At 39.3% G+C, this 24379-nt stretch overlaps 1 protein-coding gene across 10 annotated transcripts in view; it reads left to right on the plus strand.

Annotated features, from left to right (window-relative positions):
- Positions 1–24379, plus strand: part of LOC134647786 (voltage-dependent L-type calcium channel subunit beta-2) — a 197056-nt gene that overhangs the window by 121764 nt on the left and 50913 nt on the right. Inside the window, exon 1 of one of the 10 annotated variants that reach the window (XM_063502100.1) lies at positions 21691–21851. The exons of the other annotated variants lie outside the window; for them this stretch is intronic. Coding sequence (XP_063358170.1) covers positions 21798–21851 — 54 coding nt within the window. The 5' untranslated portion in view covers positions 21691–21797. Of the gene's footprint in view, positions 1–21690; positions 21852–24379 lie in introns of those variants that run through there. 10 annotated transcript variants of the gene reach the window in all.

A 24379-nucleotide genomic window follows, 5' to 3' on the forward strand; every position in this document is an offset into this window, starting at 1 on the left:
ATGTTCGCCGTGGCGCGAACGGACGACTTTTATGCCATCAGACGAAAACGAGTAGCCTCATTACTACGACGTGTGCGCGGCAGCACTAACAGCATGCTAAGGGCGTTAGACGAGCGCCTCGACTGCCCGCTCATTAAGTACTGGGTTGATCTAGTCATCGGTAGGTCTAAGTAGATATAGGTTACTAACATAGTGTTAAGTCTAAAATGTTACTAACAAAATATGGATCGATCTTTTGGTCTGAAATAAAGAATTTTTTATTTATTTATTGTGGAGCAAATTTACTTATACTTATTTTATTAAATATTTTGTTTTGTGCTATATATTTTAAGCAGCACCACCAAGCGGTTAAATCCTTGGGTGAGACAACTAGTTAATAATCTGTGGGTGAGACTTGAACTGGATCGCAGTAATTTTTTCACTTTTAAATTTTTTCTAAGCTTAAGATATGTATGGATATACGTAGGCACATGACTTTTCGTAGCATTAATTATCCCGATACATTTTTAGGGTTCCGTACCCAAAGGGTAAAAACGGGACCCTATTACTAAGACTCCGCTGTCCGTCCGTCCGTCCGTCCGTCCGTCCGTCCGTCCGTCCGTCCGTCCGTCTGTCACCAGGCTGTATCTCACGAACCGTGATAGCTAGACAGTTGAAATTTTCACAGATGATGTATTTCTGTTGCCGCTATAACAACAAATACTAAAAACAGAATAAAATAAAGATTAAGTGTGGCTCCCATACAACAAACGTGATTTTTGACCGAAGTTAAGCAACGTCGGGCGGGGTCATTACTTGGATGGGTGACCGTTTTTTTGCTTGTTTTACTCAATTTTTTGTTGATGGTGCGGAACCCTGCGTGCGCGAGTCCGACTCGCACTTGGCCGGTTTTTTTCTTTTAATTTAGCGTTTGTCGATGTACGATTGTTATTTTGTATAGGCCCCCTGATGATTTTGAATGGATGGGATGTGTTGACAGTGGTGAACAGTGACCTGCATGCATTAAGCGGCAGCAGTCAATACCTATATTGAATCCCCGTACCATGCATGGGTTAGCAAAGGGTTAGCAAAGCGTATTACAACTAATTTGAAGCTGTAAGCATACGATCCGCCTAACGGCGAGCGTATGTTTTCTACTCCCTGCTCAAGGCAATGGGAATGACAACGGGGAACCGTAAAACCTTTAGGTGGTCGCCGTCGATGTAATCGCCGACGCATAAATCCAACACCTGTCTGTCCGTTAGACACGTAAACATAACACGCATCCATTGAACGGTGACTTACAAACCCTAAAACTTTGACAAACACAAAGCAGGCAGTGAAAATCGCGCGCTGCGTGAAAACAGTTGAAAACAGAAAACGTTCACGCTTCTGATACAGGTTACGGATTGTGCGAAGCTAAAATGTCTTATTTTTGGTTAAAAAATATGCCGTTTAAGTTGTTTTGTAGGAGAAGGATAGTTCTGTGAATAATTGCAAGCCATCACTGGTAACTTGTGGACGGGGATCGATAGAGCACTTGCGTTGGAACATTTGGGGTAGTTTTGCGTGCTTGCAGCCAGTAATGTGGAGCTAGTAATGTAATCGCTGTTTTACTGCCTCTAATGTATGTTTTCTGAGTATGTGAATTACTTTAGGAGTGGTTTTACATAGAGGAGACGAGATGGTTTAACATTTTGTTATTGGAGCATTTTGTATTTTACGATTTTACCGTGAAACACTTGAGAGATACTACTTAGTATGTAGGTTTTGTTGTTTGAAAGTTCAAAAACAATCAGTCTTGCCTCGTGCTGAAATGATTGCTTAGGTTTGAATTTAATTAAATTGATGATTTAATTGAAGGGTACTCAAAATTACTAACCCTTTCGGTACCCAACTAGCAAAAAGCGCTCTAACAACAGTCTCTAGACTACAATTTTTCGCTCTTATATTGATTTTATATCATCGTCTAAGCCCGGATTTGGGCACAACTTATAAGAGTATTTATTTTAATATCGTTCTAATATCAGTCTAATTGAATGCTGTTTGTACTCACAGTAATCTTTTTCAAAACTAAATTAAGCTGCCTTAGGCTAATATCGCTTTTACGTAAGTATCTTGTAAGCCTACAACTACATAGGCTTATATTGGTCGAACGTAAGTATCTTGTAAGCCTACATATGTAGGCTTATATTGGTCGAACGTAAGTATCTTGTAAGCCTACATAGGCTTAAGTTGGTCGAACGTAAGTATCTTGTAAGTCTACATAGGCTTATATTGATTTGTTTGTAAAGTCACACAGTCTCACACAGAGATTTGAAACATTCTATTTGTGATGTATAAAATATACGGGTGAAATTAACTGCAACGTGACAAAAATATATTAGTGTAAGTGTTTATGAATTATGTTAACTATAATAACGTGCTGTTTATCATCGTGTGTTTATGTTATGGTAAGAATTCATATGGGAAAATATTATTTACTGTAAAGTAGACCCTGTTTTACACTTCAAACTTCATGCGCCTAATCAAATATGGTATTTGAATATTTTTATAATTATTTTATTTCTTTATTTTATATTGATAGTCAGCCATTGCTGTAGCTGTATTTTTCAAGCGCACTATTAGAGTCTTATAAGCATTCTGAATACAAATGATATGGCCATGTTGAATAAATTAGGGTTCCTTGCTTTACTTATACTTACAATAGTGTTCCCAAAAACGATTTAAGATCAAACCATCTTATATTGATCTTCACTTTTATGATATAAGTGTCTTGATCCTATATCACTCCAATATCTTACTAAAGTGCTGCTGTTGATCTTATTATAGCTTTGAATAAGATCAGAAAAGTACGTACTTACAGTGTTCTTATGCTATGCTTAGTCTTACATTCTTACAATAGCATTTAGAAATCTAATATAAAATTAAATGAACTTAGAGAATGGGGATATAAGACCAGGTACTCTCGAGTTCAATGAGACTTCGTAAATGTTGTTGTAAGAGCAAGAGGCTTAAAATAGTATTATGCCATGTTGATATTAGTGTTACATTCTTACAATAGCATTTAGAAAGTCTAATATAAGATCAAATGAACTTAGAGAATGGGGATATAAGACCAGGTACTCTCAAGTTCAATGAGACTTCGTAAATGTTATTATAAGAGCAAGAGGCCAATAATAGTATTATGCCATGCTGATATTAGTCTTACATTCTTATAATATAATTTAGAAAGTCTAATATAAGATCAAATGAACTTAGAGAATTTGGATATAAGACCAGGTACTCTCAAGTTCAATGAGACTTAGTAAATGTTATTGTAAGAGCGAGAGGCTCATAATAGTATTATGCCATGCTGATATTACTCTTACATTCTTATAATATCATTTAGAAAGTCTAATATAAGATCAAATGAACTAGCTTAGAGAATGTGGATATAAGACCAGGTACTCTCAAGTTCAATGAGACTTAGTAAATGTTATTGTAAGAGCGAGAGGCTCATAATAGTATTATGCCATGTTGATATTAGTGTTACATTCTTATAATAGCATTTAGAAAGTCTAATATAAGATCAAATGAACTTTGAGAATGTGGATATAAGACCAGACCTACTCTTAAGTTCAATGAGACTTAGTAAATGTTATTGTAAAAGCGAGAGGCTCATAATAGTATTATGCCATGTTGATATTAGTCTTACATTCTTATAATAGCATTTAGAAAGTCTAATATAAGATCAAATGAACTTAGAGAATGTGGATATAAGACCAGGTACTCTCAAGTTCACTGAGACTTAGTAAATGTTATTGTAAGAGCGAGAGGCTCATAATAGTATTATGCCATGTTGATATTAGTCTTACATTCTTATAATAGCATTTAGAAAGTCTAATATAAGATCAAATGAACTTAGAGAATGTGGATATAAAACCAGGTACTCTCAAGTTCAATGAGACTTAGTAAATGTTATTGTAAGAGCGACAGGCTCATAATGGTATTATAAAATGCTCTTATATACATATATAAGACTAGGTAATAAGACTAAACTTACTAAAGTGCGTATTAGCTTGTCTAAGACTAATATAAGAGCGATGATATGTTCAAAACAAAAATAAGAGCGCTATAAGCTCACTACTCTTATAAAGTGCGCAATCTGAGACTTTTTTGCTAGTTGGGTAGTTAACTTATTCCTAAACTTCTTCAATGTCAGTCGTGAACATATATGGAAATATCTTTAAAATTACGAATGACTATAAGGAGTGAGGAGAGACTTTTATAGGTAGGTACCTACACTCTTTCCAAGGGCATTAAGGCGAGCCACCACAGATTGGGAAGTGGGTAATTCACTTCACATTCGCTATTAGGGCGCGGATCCAAAAACAACCACTGAAATCAAAGCATGACATATAACCCCCTCTTCCTACGAGCATTAAGTCGAGCCACCAGATTGGGAAGTGGGTAATTCGCGTCAAGACACTCGCTATTAGGGCGCGGGGACGTCGGCGCCTCGCGTGCGCCCTTAATTGCTTACTAGTGCCATGTTTTACGCATTATATGGCTTAAGTGAGCACTTTGCACGAGCGAGTTCACTTGCATATTTACTTGCCTTACCTGCTAGACTTGCTAGCTTCTTTAGCGCCTTTTGTGCGCCATTAATTCCTTGCTTATGCCTTGTTTTACACGTGTTAAGGCTTTAACAAGCACTTTGAGCCAGAGAGTCTGTGTCTATTTACTTGACTGTATGTATACTAACTTTGCGCGAATTGAAAAATTTGGAGTACGTAATAGTGCCTCACGTTTGCTCTTAATCGCTCGCTAGTGCCATATGTTTTAGCTAACCGAGCAAGCACGAGACATGAAACTGACAAGTCCCTTACCTACTTAACTGTCTAATGGAAGTTTCTTGCCAACTGTGTAAATTAAACTAGCACGTTCCTCTGCGCCTTGGTTAGAATGGTCAGTCGCTGCATCTGGCCGAGCGGTCATGTGAATGCTACTAGATTGAAGCTTAAAAAGTCCTCCTTATTGACGTTCCTTTAAGTGCTGTTTATTGCTTCTTAAAACGAAAAACTTTAGTATTCATCATTAGACATATGTCAGCAAGAACCTTTAGTAAATGCAATTTTCATACTTTAATTTTTAAATTCTCAAGTACTAACGTGAGTAATTCCAGTAACTGTATCCCAGTAACTATCCTCTCCAAAGGCAGCAGGTAACTGCGTGAGCCTCGGGGCAAGTTTGGCACGCAGGATTGTGTGAAGCAGATACTGCGACTGCCCGATTGAATGATAGGGCAATTAACTTCCTGACGTACTAGTTTCATGGCGCTGGGGGGTCTGTGGGGGTTGTAAATTTTGAAAATAACGTGGTTGAACGTTTTAGTATGCTTTGCAGGTAATTTCACGCTTTTCAGCCACTTTTACGCTGATGATAACTTCTATTTTCACTACATAGATACACTATGTATATACATGAATGTTGGATATTTTGTGAACGCCCAGAAGACGATGGTTCGATACCAGCCTCTGGCACTGAAGGCTTATTTGGTCACTTTTACTTTTACACGCGTATTAGCAAAACTACCCAAGTCCTAAAACTTCTGACTGATTCGAAATTTATTCAAATACTGTTACCATTTTGCGTAGACAAAATATATATGCATCGACATATGTAACTTTAATGCATTTTGAATAGCGACAATTGTCATATCATCATAACGCGTGTTAAACGAGCCCCACAATTTTGCGGGGGTGCGTATTATGGTCGTTCCTTTTGACAGTTAGTGGCTGAAGAATGCCTCTTATTTTACTACTGAATGCCATATTATTATGAAGTTTATTGGTCTGTTGTTATCTTCGTAGGACTGGCTTGTAGTTGTGGGGTTATGTTCCCTTGGAAGAAACATGTAATAATTAGTCTGCTCAGTAAGTTGCAAATATAATAATAACAAGTATTATGGAAACTTTCCAGACACGGTCACGTTTCTCGTTATTGGTGTAAGAAAATGGAATTCTATAAAAATGTTATAGTTTTTATATTGAGGATGACTTTCATGTTTTCCATAACGCTTTAAGCTTCTCTTCTTACTGTCAGTTGATGCGCGATTCACTACTCTTCATCTTTCTTGCGTTGTCCCGGCTTTCTGCCACGACTAATGGGAGCCTGACGTTCGATGACAACTAAACTGGTATGAGCCGGAGTTTGAACCTGCAACCTTTGGATTGAAAGTCGCACGCTCTTTCCGCTAGGCGTTTCAGCGTTATTTGGTGCGTTGCACTAGTAAATAAATACTAGACAAAAATAAATACATATATCAGACTTGCTAAAATATTCAAAAATACTGCTTCCGACGTCGCTTGAAACAAGACTCAATCTCACTCAAATATCACAAACAAATTTGACACGATCCTATCATCTTATCAATGAATGAACCATAAACATCACATCTTACTCATCGGATAATATGGCAAGGTTCCAACTGGAGTTTTCGTGTGTTTATACAAACAGCAACACACTTTAACTGTCCTTCCGTACCTAGACTCTATATCGTTTCAATAAGGTTCGCGATTGGTTAACTTTGTCGACGAATGGTACTGAGTTTCGATAGGTGTTGCTTGCGTAATACCAACTATTCCGAGCTAATATAAAAGTTACATTAAAATAGAACGACAACAATAAACAGTAATAGTGTCGCGTGGCAATCGTTGGATTTTTCCAGCAAGGGATCTAAGCCAAGTGGCAATCGTTGCTAGAAAACGGCGAATCAAAACTGAAATAATTTTTACTTTTTTAACATTTTTACTTTTCGATTGTAGCGTTTGTCGATGTACAATAGTCACCTTGGCTAGACCCCCAGAACAGATTTTACTTTTCTCCTCTTTTTTCACGTTTCGATGTCACTTAATTTGACTCTTTTCTTGAATTTATTATTTTCGCGTGTGCGTTCACTGATTGCACTTAAACAATCCTGCAAAAAACATTACCAGTTATTATTTAAGTAACTTTACCTACGTACGATAATTGCTGGAAAATTAAATCGTAAGGGAATGATTTGTTGATTGTTTGTGAAAAATAAGTCAACAAATCAATGATACGTACGTACTTACGATTAACTGTTTTTGTTTTGGGGCCCAACGTGGGGCTAAAACGTGGCGTAACTAATTTAAAAAACTAAAACAGTAAGCTTATTCAATAGTTTTATAAGTTATAAGTAGATAAGTTTTTTACAAAAAAAAACAACGGGTTGCACTCCAGGAGTGCCGGCAGAAGTGAAAACTCAATGACATCTTACGTCTTACGTCTTACGCTCTTGCGAGTTTAACATTTTTTCCCCATCACAAAAAGTGCACAGCGCCGCTAAAGAAGTTTTCAGTTCAAAAATCATTTTTGATACAAGCTTTTATCGCTGACTGCAGGTAGGTGTGACTTGCAACAAGCAACTAAACCTACTCATTTCTTTCAACCCCAAACACAATATGTTTTCGTTGTTTTATCAGAGTTCCTATGGCCACCTCCTGTCTCCATCATCAGATCAGTTCGATGGGACCATAATATTGCATTGTCACCCAACCTACATATACGTATCAGGGATGTTGCGAACATCCGCATCCGCATCCGCAACCGCGGAACTTCCGCATTATTTTCAACATCCGCATCTGCATCCGCATCCGCATAAAATCGATGCGGAGCTTATGCGGATGCGGATGTCGAACAAGTCGGTACAGGAACAATTTAGCGGCGGCGTAAGTGCTAGGTAATTTCGTCATTACACTCATTACCTATAACAAAATCGTCTAGATCCAGAAAAGTCGGCCAAGTTACTGTTTATTAAATATAACGCACCTATATTATTGCTCAAATACTAAACATTTCGTTCTTTTTTAATAAAAAAATACTAAAAATGTAATATTTGACGTTTTCTAAGTACCTAATCTTGACATCCGCATCCGCATCCGCATCCGCGGATGTGAGCCTTTAAATATCCGCATCCGCGGATGTCAAAAAATCTGCATCCGCAACATCCCTGATACGTATTATGCATTTATGCGAAGTTTTGATCCAATCGAATACTAGGAAGTCGGTCTAACTTAGCTTTCACGATTTGACTTGAACACACATACACAAGTTAAATACACGCTTGTAAAAACAATAACGCTTAGTTTTGGCATGCTGTTTTATGCTTTTGTATATGTCTATCAATTAATAGTCACATATATGCAAGTTGCACAAAACGGATTTGAAAGTTAACAAATTTTTCACACAGAACGGGTTGAAATTATTTTGACACGGATGCAAAAGTGTTAGTAATTGGTGACGAGCTGTGATTGAACTCGTTGAACTTATAAGCAACTTTGTGTCGCAGGGGGTGAACGAACCGTCTATTTCAGACGTTACTATATACAGTACAGATTTGATCTTAGACGAGTATGTATAGTATTATCCTATGGATGAGTGATACCTCCTTTTTAACAAAAAATATACCTAATGGCTATTTTCATAAATTATCTCATAGATTACTTACTTAAGAAAACTATTTCTAACACCGGTATATCCACAAAGGCAATTCGTTAAAATAGAAATAGACGCTTATTTCGATAAGTACAATTGTTAAATATCAATTATTTAACAATTATACTTAAGCATTTACATAAAAAACTTAATTTGAAATGTAATTTTATTTATCATAGGATTATTTATTTCCAGAAACTTAACTGGCTCATACCAGTAACGCCATCTATGATAACTCCGACTAACTATACAATGTATTCAATTTCAGCGCTGTCTAGCGGCATAATTTAAAAGCATTTCGCTGCCGACTTCGCTTGTACATGACTAGCGAACTCAGTTGACTTTGTTAGGATTTAGTGTAGTCTACATTTAGAAGATGGCATTAGTGGTACCATGTAAACTGGCTTGTTTATTCCTTTGCGGGTTTCGGATGCGGAACTTTTTACTTATTTTGTACTACAGTCACAAGTAGAATTTTATTATCTGTATCTATAACAGGGATGTTGCGGATGCAGATTTTTTGACATCCGCGGATGCGGATGCGGATGCGGATATTTAAAGGCTCACATCCGCGGATGCGGATGCGGATGTCAAGATTAGGTACTTAGAAAACGTCAAATATTACATTTTTAGTATTTTTTTATTTAAAAAAAACGAAACGTTTAGTATTTGAGCAAGAATATAGGTGCGTTATATTTAATAAACAGTAACTTGGCCGACTTTTCTGGATCTAGACGATTTCGTTATAGGTAATGACGAAATTACCTAGCACTTACGCCGCCGCTAAGATGTTCCTGTACCGACTTGTTTGACATCCGCATCCGCATAAGCTCCGCATCGATTTAATGCGGATGCGGATGCAGATGCGGATGTTGAAAATAATGCGGAAGTTCCGCGGTTGCGGATGCGGATGCGGATGTTCGCAACATCCCTGATCTATAATATACCAAATTTGCGCATGATAAACTACGATGATAAAGACCTATGTAAAAGTTAGCTGCTATAAATACCTAGAGAACCTGAATGTTTTTTACCAAAATCAGAATAGATAGTATTAGAGGGTCACAGTAAATTTACTGCCATCTATCGACACACGATTAAAATTAAAAATTAAAAAGAATAAATATATTTAAAAAAATGATTTTATATGGATAAACGATTTTTTATTACCTATTAATTATTATTTTTATATGATTTTCACCCATGTTCTTTTCACTGATATCAGTTAAAATTGTTAAATATCAAACGGTACCGTCAACGCCATCTAGCCGAGCATAGGCCAAAGGTAATGGCGCCATCTACCCGAGAATGACTTTTTCTTGATTTCCGAGGCACGTTTTTTCCTTAGACTTTATTTATCTTATACGGAGTTATACAGGGTGGATTGTCTTTTTGGGTCAGTGAGGGCAGCTATCAGATCCCGTGCTGCTACGAGAAAACGGTCTTAGAAGATCTTCCTTCGATTTCAAATGAATGAAGATTGGCTTTTACAGATTTTGGAAAAAACATACAGGGTGCGAGAGAAAAAGGTAATTTTTGAAAAACTTTTTTTAATGCCAATCGATCCCATTTCTATTGAGGATCAAAAGCTTGTATGGAACCAAAAAAAAAAATCTGGCTAGAAAAGCCACAAATTGAGGAAAACTTTTCCCAACAAATTGGATTAAAATGAAGACTTTTATTTTTCACATGCTATTTTTGAATGCCAATCGGTTCCATTCCTATCCAGTCTCAAAAGTTTCCTAGGGGTCAACTTACTTAAAAGCCATAAATTAATAAAAACTTTTTCAATACATTTACTATGGAGAAAACGTGAAATGTTATTCACAATTTTCTATCTCGCCCATCAGTCCTACAGCAATGTCTTTATACAGTATTATGGTCCTTAAATGTAACAGGACTGATTGGCCAGATAGAAAAATATGAATTAAATTTTACGTTTTCTCCATAGTAAATGTATGGAAAAAGTTTTCTTTAATTTGTGGCTTATTAGTACATTACCGTAAGTTGACCCCAAAGAAACTATTGATACTGGATAGGAATGGAACCGATTGGCATACAAAAATAGCATGTGAAAAATAAAAGTTATCATTTTCATATAAATTTTATGGGAAAAGTTTTCCTCGATTTGTGGCATTTCTAGTCGGAATTTTTTTTTGGTTCCATACAAGCTTTTGATCCTCAATTGGAATGGGATCGATTGGCATCAGAAAAAGTTTGTCAAAAATGACCTTTTTCTCGCACCCTGTATGTTTTTTCCAAAATCTGTAAAAGCCAATCTTCATTAATTTGAAATCGAAGGAAGGTCTTCTATGACCGTTTTGTCGTAGCAGCACGGGATCTGGTAGCTGCCCTCACTGACCCAAAAAGAAAATCCACTCTGTATTGTATATGTCTTTGCCAAAATTAATTCTGAACCAAAGGAAGGCAAACTTTACTCATGAAAACCACTTTCAGTGAAATAAATATGAAATATTACAATAAATTAGTATTAGTATTTCGTACTAATTAATTAAGGTCTAATCAGTATTCCTACATTATTCCTGTATTGTCTGTTTTTTAAATCTGTACCTTGACTCCAGGATAAGGTTTTTGTTATATTTTCAGATACTAAAGTTATGACCAACTCAAAAAAAGTGACTATACAGATAGAGAATACATCACTGGAATATGTTGACGAGTATATATACCTTGGAAAACAGGTATCTTTCACAGACTGCACAAACAAAGAAATAACAAGAAGAATTGGACAGACATGGAAGAAGTACTGGTCCATGAAGGATATATTTAAGAAGAAACTACCAATGAAACTTAAAAAACTAGCCTTCGACTCATGCATTCTACCCTGTCTTACATATGGCAGTCAAACATGGTCACTCACAGGAGATATCATCAAACGAATTCAAGTATGTCAACGGTCAATAGAGAGAAGTGTCCTTAACATAAAATTATCAAACAGAGTTAGAAACACAGAGATAAGAAGAAGAACAAGATTTATAGACGCGGCAATACATATACTGAAACAAAAATACAATTGGGCAGGGCACATCGCCAGGATGAAAAACAACAGATGGACAAAAGTAGCAACAAATTGGAATCCAAAAATTGGTAAAAGAAAAAAGGGCAAACCAAAAACAAGATGGGAAAAAGACCTAATAGAAACAATAGGAAAAGACTGGAAAGAAAGGGCAATAGATAGACAAGAATGGAAGAGAATGTTGGACAAATACTTAAATATATTAGAAAAAGGCGATTCGGAAGAGGCCTAGGTCAAAAAGACCTTACGAACATGCATGTAGAAATATATATACACATATGATGGTTAAATGAAATGTTAACAGTTCGTATAAGAAAGGCTTTAATAATAATAAAAAGATGAACGTAGGATACGAATTATTTTCCATCGTGAGAACCAAAACTAACCAATGTACATCGCCTTCAGCGATAAGTCCACAAATTGCTGCCGGCTTTCTGCATGCAATCCAGAAACAATGTCAGTGCACTCACGCTGTTTCTTACTCCTACGAGATAATATCGAAATTTGTTTGACTTCGTATGCCGTATAACTCTGCCCTGATTTGCATCTGCTTTAGTTCTTCCCAGGTCACATTAAGGTTCTTATTCGCTTGTTTGACATTTTATATTACCGTGTCTGCAACGATGAGTGTCGCCAACAGTTCCGGATAGTGTGACATTGATCTGGCATTTTGTCGTTCACAACGTTTACGTCCCCTTCGACGAAAACCAGTATAAATCTGTCATAATACTTACTTCAAATCTTGGGGTCTAAATACACTGGACAAATAGTTAGTACCTAATGTTTTGTAAATAGATGTGGTCTGGACAGTGTCCTATTAGCTCAAGACGTACGGACACATGTCTTTGCGAGAATTAGATGTTTTTCAGGAATTCAGTGTCAAGAGTCAAGTCCACGGACAATGCGGAAGTGTGGGTAGTAGTAACGCTTGTTAGGGTTCATTATTTGGCAACTTTTAAATTAAAGTATAAAGTAAATTATTAGCTCTGGCAACCCTACGAAGGCTTGTCAAATCCCTTGCCGCTGATTGGCTGACCAATCAGAGGCCGGTATTTGGTGGTTTGTGATTGGCTGTCAACAAAGTCGACGGACCAATCGCAAAGCTGGGTTTTGCCGGGAAAAATAACGGTCAGCATGGCGAACGGACAGGGTCGGTTGAGCATTCTCTCTTAAACGTTTGATCGTGAAGGTCGTTTATAAAAACTTAAACAATAAATACCTTTATTCTGAAAAGAAGTGTTTCGTGTATTCTCTGCCGTCATGAGTGTTCGGCCTAATAAAGTAACCCAGTAGTGGATAAAACAGTAGTGCATTGTTATAATTCAGAAGTGACAAGAAAACTTAAAACGTAAGTACACGCCCAATTGGTTTTATTCGTTATTGCAATTTTTCTGTTGTTTCTCGTTGCGTTGTAATTATGTTCTTAATTATAAGCTTAAGCTTATAAAAGTGATATCAGATAACATTAAATTATCTTTAGATATATTTGATTTTGGTAAATAATGTCAGTTCATTTGCATTATCATTGTAATAAACAACTATGGCTATGGAATTTTTAATCCCTCTCACTCTTGAGAAGCGGCCCGTACCCAGCAGTGAGACATATACATATAGGCTGGAGGAAGGAACTTTTATTAATAGTCTAGTCAAAACGCTTCTACCCACGTCCCCATAATTAGATCTGCAACAATTCTTTATTGCGCATTTATTCTTGTCTTGTTTTCTTTGTCTTAAATTCTATATTTAAAGTCTTCGCAACCACGTGCACATGCAAAAAAAAAAAGTGGAACAAAAAAAAAAAAAAAAGTATTTTTGTAACTGTTTACCATTGTTGCGGGTTATTAAAAGGGGATGAAATTTTGGTTAATTTTTGCGTAGCACGCACCGTTTGCGAGATATTTTGATGTTGATTAATCTTCCTATACATTCTGGACCTTACCCGTCCAACACGTGTTGGGGTTATGTACAGTCGCTAACACCCCATTGAAAGTTTCAGATCATGAGTGACCAAGACAGGGGGCAGAGAAGCAGAGAGCGCGAACGTTCGTGCCGAGATCGAAATCTGCAGACCCCTGATCGTGGTGCTCACTCACGAAGCCGAAGCAGCTTACGTGTTCGAAGTCAAAGCCGTGCGGACGACCAAGATGTACTATCGAGCCGCCAGAGAGTAGAGATTCTGAAGATGGAGCTACATCGTGAGCGTGAACGACTTCGTGGAATAGAGGGACGTCGTCGTACGCTATCGCGCCACAGATCCACGGACTCGCGTTCCAGGCACCGGGCAGACTCTCGTGCTGAAAGTCTGGCAGACTCTCCTGCCGAGCTCCGGGCAGACTCGCGTATAAGGCGCCGTGCAGACTCGCGTGCTGAACGTCGGGCGGATTTGGCTGCTGAGCGTCGGGCGGACTCGCGTGCTGAGCGTCGGACGGACTCGCGAGCTGAGCGTCGGGCGGACTCGCATGCTGAGCGTCGAACGGACTCGCGTGCTGAGCGTCGGACGGACTCGCGTGCTGAGCGTCGGGCAGACTCGCGTGCGGAGCATCAGCCGGAGGAGCGACACGGTGGCAGCAACAGAGGACACTCTAAAAGGTCACGTAGCTCATCTTTTTCTAAAAATGACCTTGTTTCAGTATTAAAACTATTAAAAGAGGATTTGTCGTCCCAACCTCATAATCGGAACGCACAAACAATGCAAAAGATAGACCATAAAAATATACTGCCTAATTTTGATCCTAGTGTTAAAAACCAACGTGTTGACGTATGGTTAAAAAAGGTGAATGAATGTGCTTCCGTTTATGGGTGGGACGACAAAACCACAACTCACTTTGCAATGCAGAAACTCCAAGGTCTGGCTAAGACGTGGTATGAAGGCCTGAATTCGATCCTTTTTAACTGGAAAGAATGGCAAGATAAACTACTCAATGCATTCCCTTGCGAGCAGAATTACGGTCATACCTTGGAGGAGATGCTAAAAAGGAAGAGCAAATTCAACGAACCTATTGAATTATATTATTATGAGAAGCTTGCTTTGGTCAATCAGTGTGACATAGAGGGTAAGCGGGCCGTAGACTGCATCATTCACGGCCTGAGTGATAGGACGCTTAGATCTGGTGCTTTGGCACTCCGATGCAATCACCCTGACCAACTTTTACAATTCCTTTTAAGTAATAAGGATTCTTATCAGCCCGCTTTTGAACGAAATCAATTTAGAAACAAAAACGTAGACAATTCGGCTAATACTAATAATAACAACCAAACACGTGCACAAAAATTTGCTCCGAGATCGGGGCAGGCGACTGGTTGTTATAATTGTAAAGAAAAAGGCCACAGTTTTTTGCATTGTCCAAAACCTCTTCTGAGATGCCAACGCTGCAATAAACTTGGCCATACAGTAGATACATGTTTTAACAAAACAACAGAAAAGTCGCCTGCTTCAGGTTCTGATACCTTGCAAAAGACAATGTGCATAGATTCCATTGGTAATGAAACTAGAAGCCGTAGCTCTAAATATTATAAGGAGGTGATTGTAAACGGTGTGCCATTGCAAGGATTTGTAGATTTTGGTAGCGAAACTACATTAATAACTGAGTCTGCCGCTTTGCATTTAGGTTTATGTCATGACAATACGCCTTCGCTAATGACTGGTTTTGGGGAAGCCATTGTACAGTCTATTGGAGAAGTGCCTCTTGAGTTGAGTATCGACGATGTTAGTGCTAGCGTCATGTGTAAGGTGGTCGGTGATCATTTGTTGAAGAAGTCTATACTAGTAGGCCAAACTTATACAGAATTGCCTCACATAAGCGTCCACAAAAACTTTACAGATCTGAAGTTCTTCGATAATGGCTATAGAATGCCTTTTTCCAGTGTCGATATTGACAACGTCAGTTCGTTAAAGATAAAGTCTTTGAGCGTTGCTGAATTCTATGGCCCAGTTTCAATTAGAGCTGTTGTTGAACCCTCGATCAGTGGTAGTGTATTAGTAAAAAATAGCATCGCAGGGAAACCCAATCAGCAGTACACGGTCTGTGGAGGACTCTATTATTCGAAAAATGGTCTCGTCAACATAGCCGTTGATCCTCATGCCGGTTTCTGTAGTATTTCGAAGGATATCACGGTCTGTCGTGCAGAAAAGGTTGATATTGTTAATAGGATTATCGTAGATGCACCAGAGGTAGCAGTCGGAGCGGAAGGCGGATTTGATGAAAGCCAGGTTCGCATTAGTGAAACTGTTGATGATCATGTTAAACAACAGCTGTTTGATTTGCTTAGGAAGTACAAGCATTGTTTCGCGTCAACACTCAAGGACTTGGGTTGCACAAATGCAGCTCAAATGAATATAGAACTCAACAGCGAACGACCAGTAGTTTATCGACCATATCGGCTCTCTCATCACGAGCGATCACAGGTGCGCTCTATGGTAGACGAAATGGTAGAAGCCGGGATAGTACGGGAATCTTCTTCGGCATATGCCAGTCCTATCTTGCTTGTTCGCAAGAAGGATGGGTCTCTCAGAATGTGTATAGACTATCGGTTGTTAAATTCCATAACTGTCAAGGAGAGGTATCCTATGCCGATTATAGAGGACGAAATTGCGCGACTTTCTGGCCAGGCTTGTTTTATTTCCCTGGATCTCGCCTCTGGGTACTACCAGGTACCCATCGCAGAGCATAGTAAACATGTCACCTCATTTGTCACACCGGACGGCCAATACGAGTTCAACCGTATGCCGTTCGGTCTGGCAAATGCGCCCGCTGTATTCCAGCGTATGATAAATGCGATATTAGGGTCTGCTCGTTTTACTAAGGCAACTGCTTACATGGACGACATTCTTATTTACGGAAAGGATACATCAGAATGTCTTCAAAATCTAGAGGAGATATTAAAATTGATAGAGCAGGCAAATCTCACCTTGAATCTCAAAAAGTGCGAGTTTTTACAGGATAAAATAGATTATCTTGGTTACGAGATTGGAGCAGAAGGCGTTAGACCAGGGGAAAAGAAAATACTTAGTGTCGTAAATTTTCCGCAACCCCAAAGCGTCCATAATGTTCGCCAATTCCTTGGGTTGGCGAGCTACTTCCGGAAATTTGTTAAGGACTTTGCTCAAGTAGCGTATCCTCTCAGCAAATTGCTAAAGAAAGGGGTAGCCTGGGAATGGGGTGCTAGTCAAGATACTGCTTTCCAAGACTTAAGGACTCGTTTGGTAGATAGGCCTATTCTCGCAATATACGACCCGTCAGCGGAAACGGAACTCCACACTGATGCGAGTAGGATAGGCATTGGAGGCATACTTCTTCAGCGATCATCGGATGGAGCACTGCGACCGGTTGCATATTACAGCAGGCAAACCTCGCCAGAAGAGAAAAATTTCCACTCGTATGAGTTGGAAACTCTGGCGGTGGTTTGCTCCTTGAGGAAATTTAGGGTCTATTTGCTAGGCAAGGATTTTAAGATCATTACCGACTGCAGCGCTCTTCGCTCTACCTTCACAAAACGAGATTTGATTCCCCGGATAGCACGCTGGTGGTTGCAGTTGCAAGAGTTTGATTGCACAATCGAATATAGGAGTGGCATTAAGATGAGTCACGTGGATGCCCTGTCCCGTAATCCTGTAACCGGAACTAAGGAGAATGCATCTGACGATCTTCCAATCGTCATGACTGTAACCAGCGAAGATTGGCTGCATACCCTTCAACTCGGAGATTCAGAACTCAGAAGGATCAGAGACATTTTGGATAGTAGTTTAGATGAAAAGGGTCTCCAATACATAAAAGAGAACTACGTAGTTAAGGAAAATAAATTATTTCGTTGTATAGGTGAAGAGCTTCGTTGGGCTGTGCCGAAGGGTGCGAGATGGCAGTTGTGTCGATTGAACCATGACGAAATCGGACATTTTGGTGTCGAAAAGACGCTAGAGCGCTTAAAAAAGAATTATTGGTTCCCCAAAATGTCCCGTTTCGTGAAAAAGTATGTTAGTGCTTGTATTGAGTGCGCGTACGCCAAAAAGAATCAAGATAAACATGAAGGGTTACTCCATCCGATAACAAAAGTTGAAGTACCTTTTCATACACTCCACGTCGACCATCTCGGGCCTTTCGTGAGATCCAAGCGCGGGTTCTCATATCTATTGGTAGTCGTAGACGCGTTTACCAAGTTTTGTTTCGTCAAGCCAGTAAGAAATACACATGCTCAAAACGTCGTCAGAGTTTTAGAAGACATATTCCGGACCTTCAGACCACCCGACCGCCTTATTAGTGACCGCGGTAGCTGTTTTACGTCGCATATGTTTAAAAGGTTTTGTTTGGATGAAGGCGTTAAACATATTCTGAATGCAGTCTCGAGTCCTAGATCCAATGGTCAAGTTGAACGGTACAACCGGACAATTCTTGACTCGATGAAAGCGTTGAATGTAAAATACGGTGAGAGAGAGTGGGACAACTTTGTAGGGAAAATTCAGTGGGGTCTAAATAACACGATTCAAAAGACGACCGGAAGGACGCCCGCTGAAGTGTTATTTGGTGCCTGTATGAATGTCGAGGTAAATCCCATTCTCAATGAAATAACTGAAGAAACTCGTGAAGAAACCGATTTGTCAACAATTCGTCAAGAAGTTAAAGATAGGATCGATAGTGAGCAGGTTAAGCAAAAAGAATACTATGATAGAAATAGAAAATCAGCCCGTGTGTACGCAGAAGGCGATCTTGTTAAAATCACCAAGACTAATTTTAACAATGACGGACAAAGTAAAAAACTTTTGTCCTCATATATGGGTCCATATCGAGTTTCAAAAGTCTTAGGTATGGACCGGTATGTAGTAGCTCCAATTGTAGGGTTAAGTAGCACACAAAATAAGCGGTCCACCACTGTTGCGGCAGACCGAATGATGCCCTGGATCCATGTTGCTGCTCTCGATGTTAATGAAGAATCAGAATCGGCAACTGATGACGATTAGTTTATTTTATGCGCTAATTGTTTATATGTGTCTGTGAAACTCTCAACTACAGAACTGGTATTTCATTACAGATTGGACGCGAAAATCGATTGGCTCGCGCCCGATATCAGAGCTGTTCGTCTGGGTGACATCGCGCAAGCTTAATCGATCGGTTTGAGCGACAGGTCAGCTAGTTATCCCTCGATTAATCGATCGTCGAGGCTCGATGCGAGAATCGATTGGTTCGCATCATAGCGTTAGTGTTAGAGCTGTAATTGTCTAACTGGTCATATTTAAGCTTAATCGATCGGCTTAAATAAGTGATTAGCGGTGACATCCTTGATTAATCGATCGTCAAGGTTAGCTTAAGTTTTCATGCAGGGTAACCGATTAATCGATCGTCGATTACCTTTAGATTGAACGTTAGAATGTTTTAAAGTTTAAAGCTCATTCGATTGGTTCTAAGTTGAGTTGTTCTTCTTTTTGAACTTTTACATATTGTTAAATATTTGAGTTTATACGTTGATATCACAAGGTATTATTTTTTGTAAATAAAAGCTTACGCCGATTTACGTATAAAGAATATGTTAGATTACTCATATGAATAGTATAAGAAACTTCTGATTGTATTAGTGTCACTGAATATTTTAATTTTTGTGCAGTATGCTCAACCACCGATATTCCGATTGTTAGGGTTCCACCTGGTACCGTGTGCAGGGACGCACACGATGTCAGGATGGTCGATTGTTAGGGTTCATTATTTGGCAACTTTTAAATTAAAGTATAAAGTAAATTATTAGCTCTGGCAACCCTACGAAGGCTTGTCAAATCCCTTGCCGCTGATTGGCTGACCAATCAGAGGCCGGTATTTGGTGGTTTGTGATTGGCTGTCAACAAAGTCGACGGACCAATCGCAAAGCTGGGTTTTGCCGGGAAAAATAACGGTCAGCATGGCGAACGGACAGGGTCGGTTGAGCATTCTCTCTTAAACGTTTGATCGTGAAGGTCGTTTATAAAAACTTAAACAATAAATACCTTTATTCTGAAAAGAAGTGTTTCGTGTATTCTCTGCCGTCATGAGTGTTCGGCCTAATAAAGTAACCCAGTAGTGGATAAAACAGTAGTGCATTGTTATACGCTTAATGCCAACTTTGAGTCATGCATATTTCTCAAAGTAGGTACTTACATAATAGAAAAAGATCAATATTGAAACTCCAGGCAGTAGAAACTGATTTTCGAACTACCCTCAGTCGCATAGTCACAATTAATATAACTCCCCAATCTCCCCATTGCCCCCCATCGAACAATTGCATAGTGCTGTATACTTTACTGACAACTTACCCAAGAACACACTACACTTGACAGGGTATCCATACCTTTCGCTGCGGAGGCTTTGGAGGCTTGGCTGGCTCTCAACCCGGGGGCGACGGCGCCGGAGAGTCCGGATCGTCAGCGTTTGTGGGATGACGTGGGGGTTAAGCGGTTGCTGGGTGGCTTGGTGGAGAGTGCGGTGGGTGTAGACAGGGCGAGGGTAATCGCAGTGTCGAAGCCGGAGTCTGGTGCGTGGCTTCACGCGCTACCCTCTCCGCACTTGGGTACACTGCTTGACAACGACTCGGTGCGGATTGCAGTTGCTCTTCGCCTGGGCTGTGCAGTGTGTGAACCCCACGTTTGCATCTGCGGTACTATGGTGGAGAGCAGCGGTCATCACGCGTTGAGTTGTGGTCGGTGTGCGGGGAGGTTCCCACGGCACCACGCGCTCAATGATATCGTGCGGAGGGCGCTGGGTTCTGCAAACGTGCCGTGCGTGCTGGAGCCCCCGGGCCTCAGTCGCTCTGACGGGAAGAGACCGGATGGGTTAACTTTGGTTCCCTGGGAGAAAGGGAAATGTTTAGTGTGGGACGCAACGTGTGTCAGCACTTTTGCGGCGTCGCATATTGGCCGTACCGTGAGATCGGCGGGGGCAGCAGCCGAGTGGGCTGCAGTTCGCAAGCGGGAGAAATATGAGGTCCTGGCGAACTATTTATTTGTCCCGCTTGCAGTGGAAACCACAGGGTGCTGGTGTGTTGAGGCCAAGGCCTTTTTGGGGGAGGTGGGGAGACGCATGCGGGAGAGGGGTTTGGATCCTCGCTCTGGGTTCTTCCTGATGCAAAGGTTATCCATCGCGGTTCAACGTGGCAACGCAGCGAGCGTGATGGGCACTTTTGCATCGGGGGGGTCGCGGAGCGATTTTATCGGCTAAATTTAGTCTAAGTGTAATTTGTGTTTGATTTTTTAAGTTTTCTTGTTTCTTTAGTTAGTTTAGATCATATGTTTTTTTTTTAAGTTACTTTGATGTGTGATTCTGTAAATCTGACTACACTAGATTACTCCACTCATCTGCGCTCGTGAACCATTGAGTACTTATAGGTATCCAGACCAGCTATCATGGTCGCATTTGTATCACCTGTCATGCTATGCGTCACTTTCGCACTTACAAATTTGTTAGAACGTGACAGACATGGTGACAAATGATAAAGAGCCGGCCATCTTAGCCCTACAGGGCTGTTATTTTCATCACTAACCAAACATTCGTTGCATGAAAACTTACTATTAAAATTATCTATTACTTATTACTCAATTAGTACATAAGTTACATAACATTTACAAATTACGGGATTAGACAATCTCTCCTCATTCAAACCCATACACGCTAGTAATAAAAGTAAAGAAATCAGGCGTAGCCAACGTGCCAATCGCTTACGCTTCGTAGCGATCGAAACGCAACTGTCACTGTCGCACTAATATGGAAGAGTGATAGAGAGACACAAAGCGTTTCGTTGTCGAAGCGATAGCGATTGTCAGCTTGGCTAGACCGTCTCACCATAATCCCAATCTTTTACCGAGCATTTGCCTCATAAAACCAGGTAGAATTATAGTCGTGAGACAGTTTACTCCTGTCTTGGTTACACCTAAGACTGGTTGAGAATTGGGAATACGCCAAAGGTCATTCCAATGGCTAGCTTTTACGGATTACCAGACTTAACCAGTATAAGAACGCTCTTTGATTACGCATAGTTGCCACAGAACTCAAGGCCGCAAATAAATTGGTTTTTAGACGGTAAGATGCCAGGAAGCTATCGCAAGCGTCAAAATTCTAAGATCATCCTACATCTCTCTCTATTGACGCAAGAGTGTTAGAGATGAAGATAGTTGATTGTCGAATGTTTGTTCGTGGTAGTCCCCCAGATCGTACGGGAAGCTGCGACGGGTGCGCGTGAGTCAGTATTTTTAGCGCGCAGCTCCGCGCCGTCGCCCCAAAACACTAATATAATGCATAATTAGTGATCTAAAGTGTAACATGTGCTTATGACAATGGACAGGATAAGGCGGCAGCGCCTTTATAAGCTGGGGAGGAGACGGGTGAGTGCGGTTTTGTGTTCATTCTACATTAGGTTTGGACGTTTTGGCTAAAACACCGTTCGTGACAGATTTCCTCAGTTGACAGCTAAAGCTCATTCGCAAGATTGACATTTATCTTAGCCACTTTGAAGGTAGGTATGTATTCAGTATTGAATGAATAGACAATGAAATACAGTAATCTTTTTAAGATTGCTAAACAACGAACATCGAATTCAAATGAATGTGATTACGATTACGCGATCATTGAACTCTCGTGTTTGCCCGTCTTGTAGGTACCTTCAGTGATTATCTGCAACATTTTACTTTACAGAGCTATGTAATTGTAATGGATATATTTTTTAGATCTATGATCGTGTTGTCATTGACATTTGCCTTGCGTAGGGTATTTAAGTATAGCATTACATTTTCATGATACATATTAAAATATAAATTGTTATGATTTTAACTCAGTCTAAATTTTACAGTCAAATGGTTTTAACCATTGATTTCTCTAATTGCATTTATGCAGTTTTTATGAAATTACAGATTATAAAGGCTGTTTGGAATAGATACAAATAAAAACATTATTATACTGTGCGTAAGCGTAAGTGTTGTGGAATTATCAATAATAATATGCGGCAATATCTGTAAAGCCATTAAATCCATGTTTTGACATAATAAAATATACCTACTCAAATACTCATAGTCCTAAATGTAGTACATATAGGTACCTATTAAAGGATCCAGTAGTTATTGACCTTGCCCACGCGTGCGTGTGACCATGTTCAAATGGATAATGACACCAAAGTCGCGCCTAAATAATAGTTAAGTAATTGATAACCTAAGTTCACTGGTACCAATAGGTACTCATACCTCATTTTAATAACAGAGGCGTCACGAAACTGACACAGACACAGTCATCATTTTTATTCAATTTAGGCATACCTATATGACCTATATCATATGTTCTTTGTTCCGACTTATGTTCCGAGGAATTTAAATAAATATATAAAAAGATATTTATTTACCGACACAAAAAATACAACGAATTGCAAGTACAGTAAGAAACAGGTAGAATTTACAAATATTTGTGCAGTAAAATGGATGAGACTCCGCGAGACCGCTGATTTTCAGTCTCCAACCAGAAAAAAACCTAAAGCTAATTCTTAACCAAGTTTTTAAATCTAACCTAACTAATTTACAACTACCAGACGAATAGTTCGCTGCCAAGGCGATGTTATTGGACAGTTTATCATTTCAAAGGCTTTATTAATAATACATAGTTTGATAGTAATTAATACATAGGTATTTGTGGTAGGTATACCTTTTACTTTTCAATACGATGTACATATATTATTATCAATCACATTAAGCACGTGATAATTAAATAATTTAGAAAACGAGCCACAGATTTTTCTTACAACTAAATTTGATTTATATACCCAACAATTTTTGACTACCTACCCTATTAAAAAGCCTCATTCGATCGACTGAATTCATTATACGGCAAGTGTAAAAATATAGGTGCACACATCATAAGCAAAAATATGCCATAGCTCTTATGTCAAAAAATACGGTACGTACATATTTTTGAGTAAGTTATGTGCACCTATATTTTACTCTTAACTGTAGGTACTTACACTGTAGTTATAGCAAAAGTATCGAAGAATATTGTATGCAAGTTTCTTATCATATCATCTCGTCATTCAATTGCGTTCGTTTCATACCATCGCTCAAACAGTTCTTCGTCTCTCGTCTTAAATTAAATTAAAATTTTAAAAGCGAAGCTCCTTATTCGCCTTCATGAATCGCTTGCATTCCCAGAGACCGGAACAGCGGCCTGCGTGGCCGGCCGGAAGTGACGCGGCACGCAACGTCGCCTGAACACACTCACAATTCCATGGAAACCATTAAAAACTCCCGCCTACACTCTGTTTCGTGAATTCGTAATGGCGTGACGTATTTGGGCTTTTCAGTTTTAAGTTTGGGTAAGCTTACCTTCAATAAATAGCGTGCATTAATTGTAGGGGCAGCACGGTAATACCTTGTTTTCGTATTAAGCCATAAGGTGGAAAAACAATAGAATAGAAAAATATTTATTTGGCGTAAAAACAATAAATGTATAAAAACCAACAAAGTCATTAATCACAAGTCGCTACACCAAATATTAGGACGCGGCTCGGCATAAGCCGTGTCTACTTAGTGTCTACCTACACAGGCTACATGTTGGTACTTAATTTACGTTTAGGTACAACCAATAATTGAATTAATTAGGCATGAGAAGATAGATAAGGTACTTAGTTAAGTATGTACCTACATAAAACAATCAATATCAAAGATTAAACTAATCATATGTGCAATTGAATGAGAAACGTAGGTGTCAGACAGACATTCATCGCCCAATCATCAGCGCTATCGGCCGTACTCATTGCCAATCTATTTACAGCTTATTTTGCTGTTTCTTTGTTGTTTATGATACAATATCTGGGTGACCGAGCTTCGCTCGGAAAACATATAATAACTCGGAAATGCGCGTTTTCCCAGAGATA

The sequence above is a fragment of the Cydia amplana genome, chromosome 5, assembly GCF_948474715.1.
Source record: "Cydia amplana chromosome 5, ilCydAmpl1.1, whole genome shotgun sequence".
Taxonomy (NCBI): Eukaryota; Metazoa; Arthropoda; class Insecta; order Lepidoptera; family Tortricidae; genus Cydia; species Cydia amplana.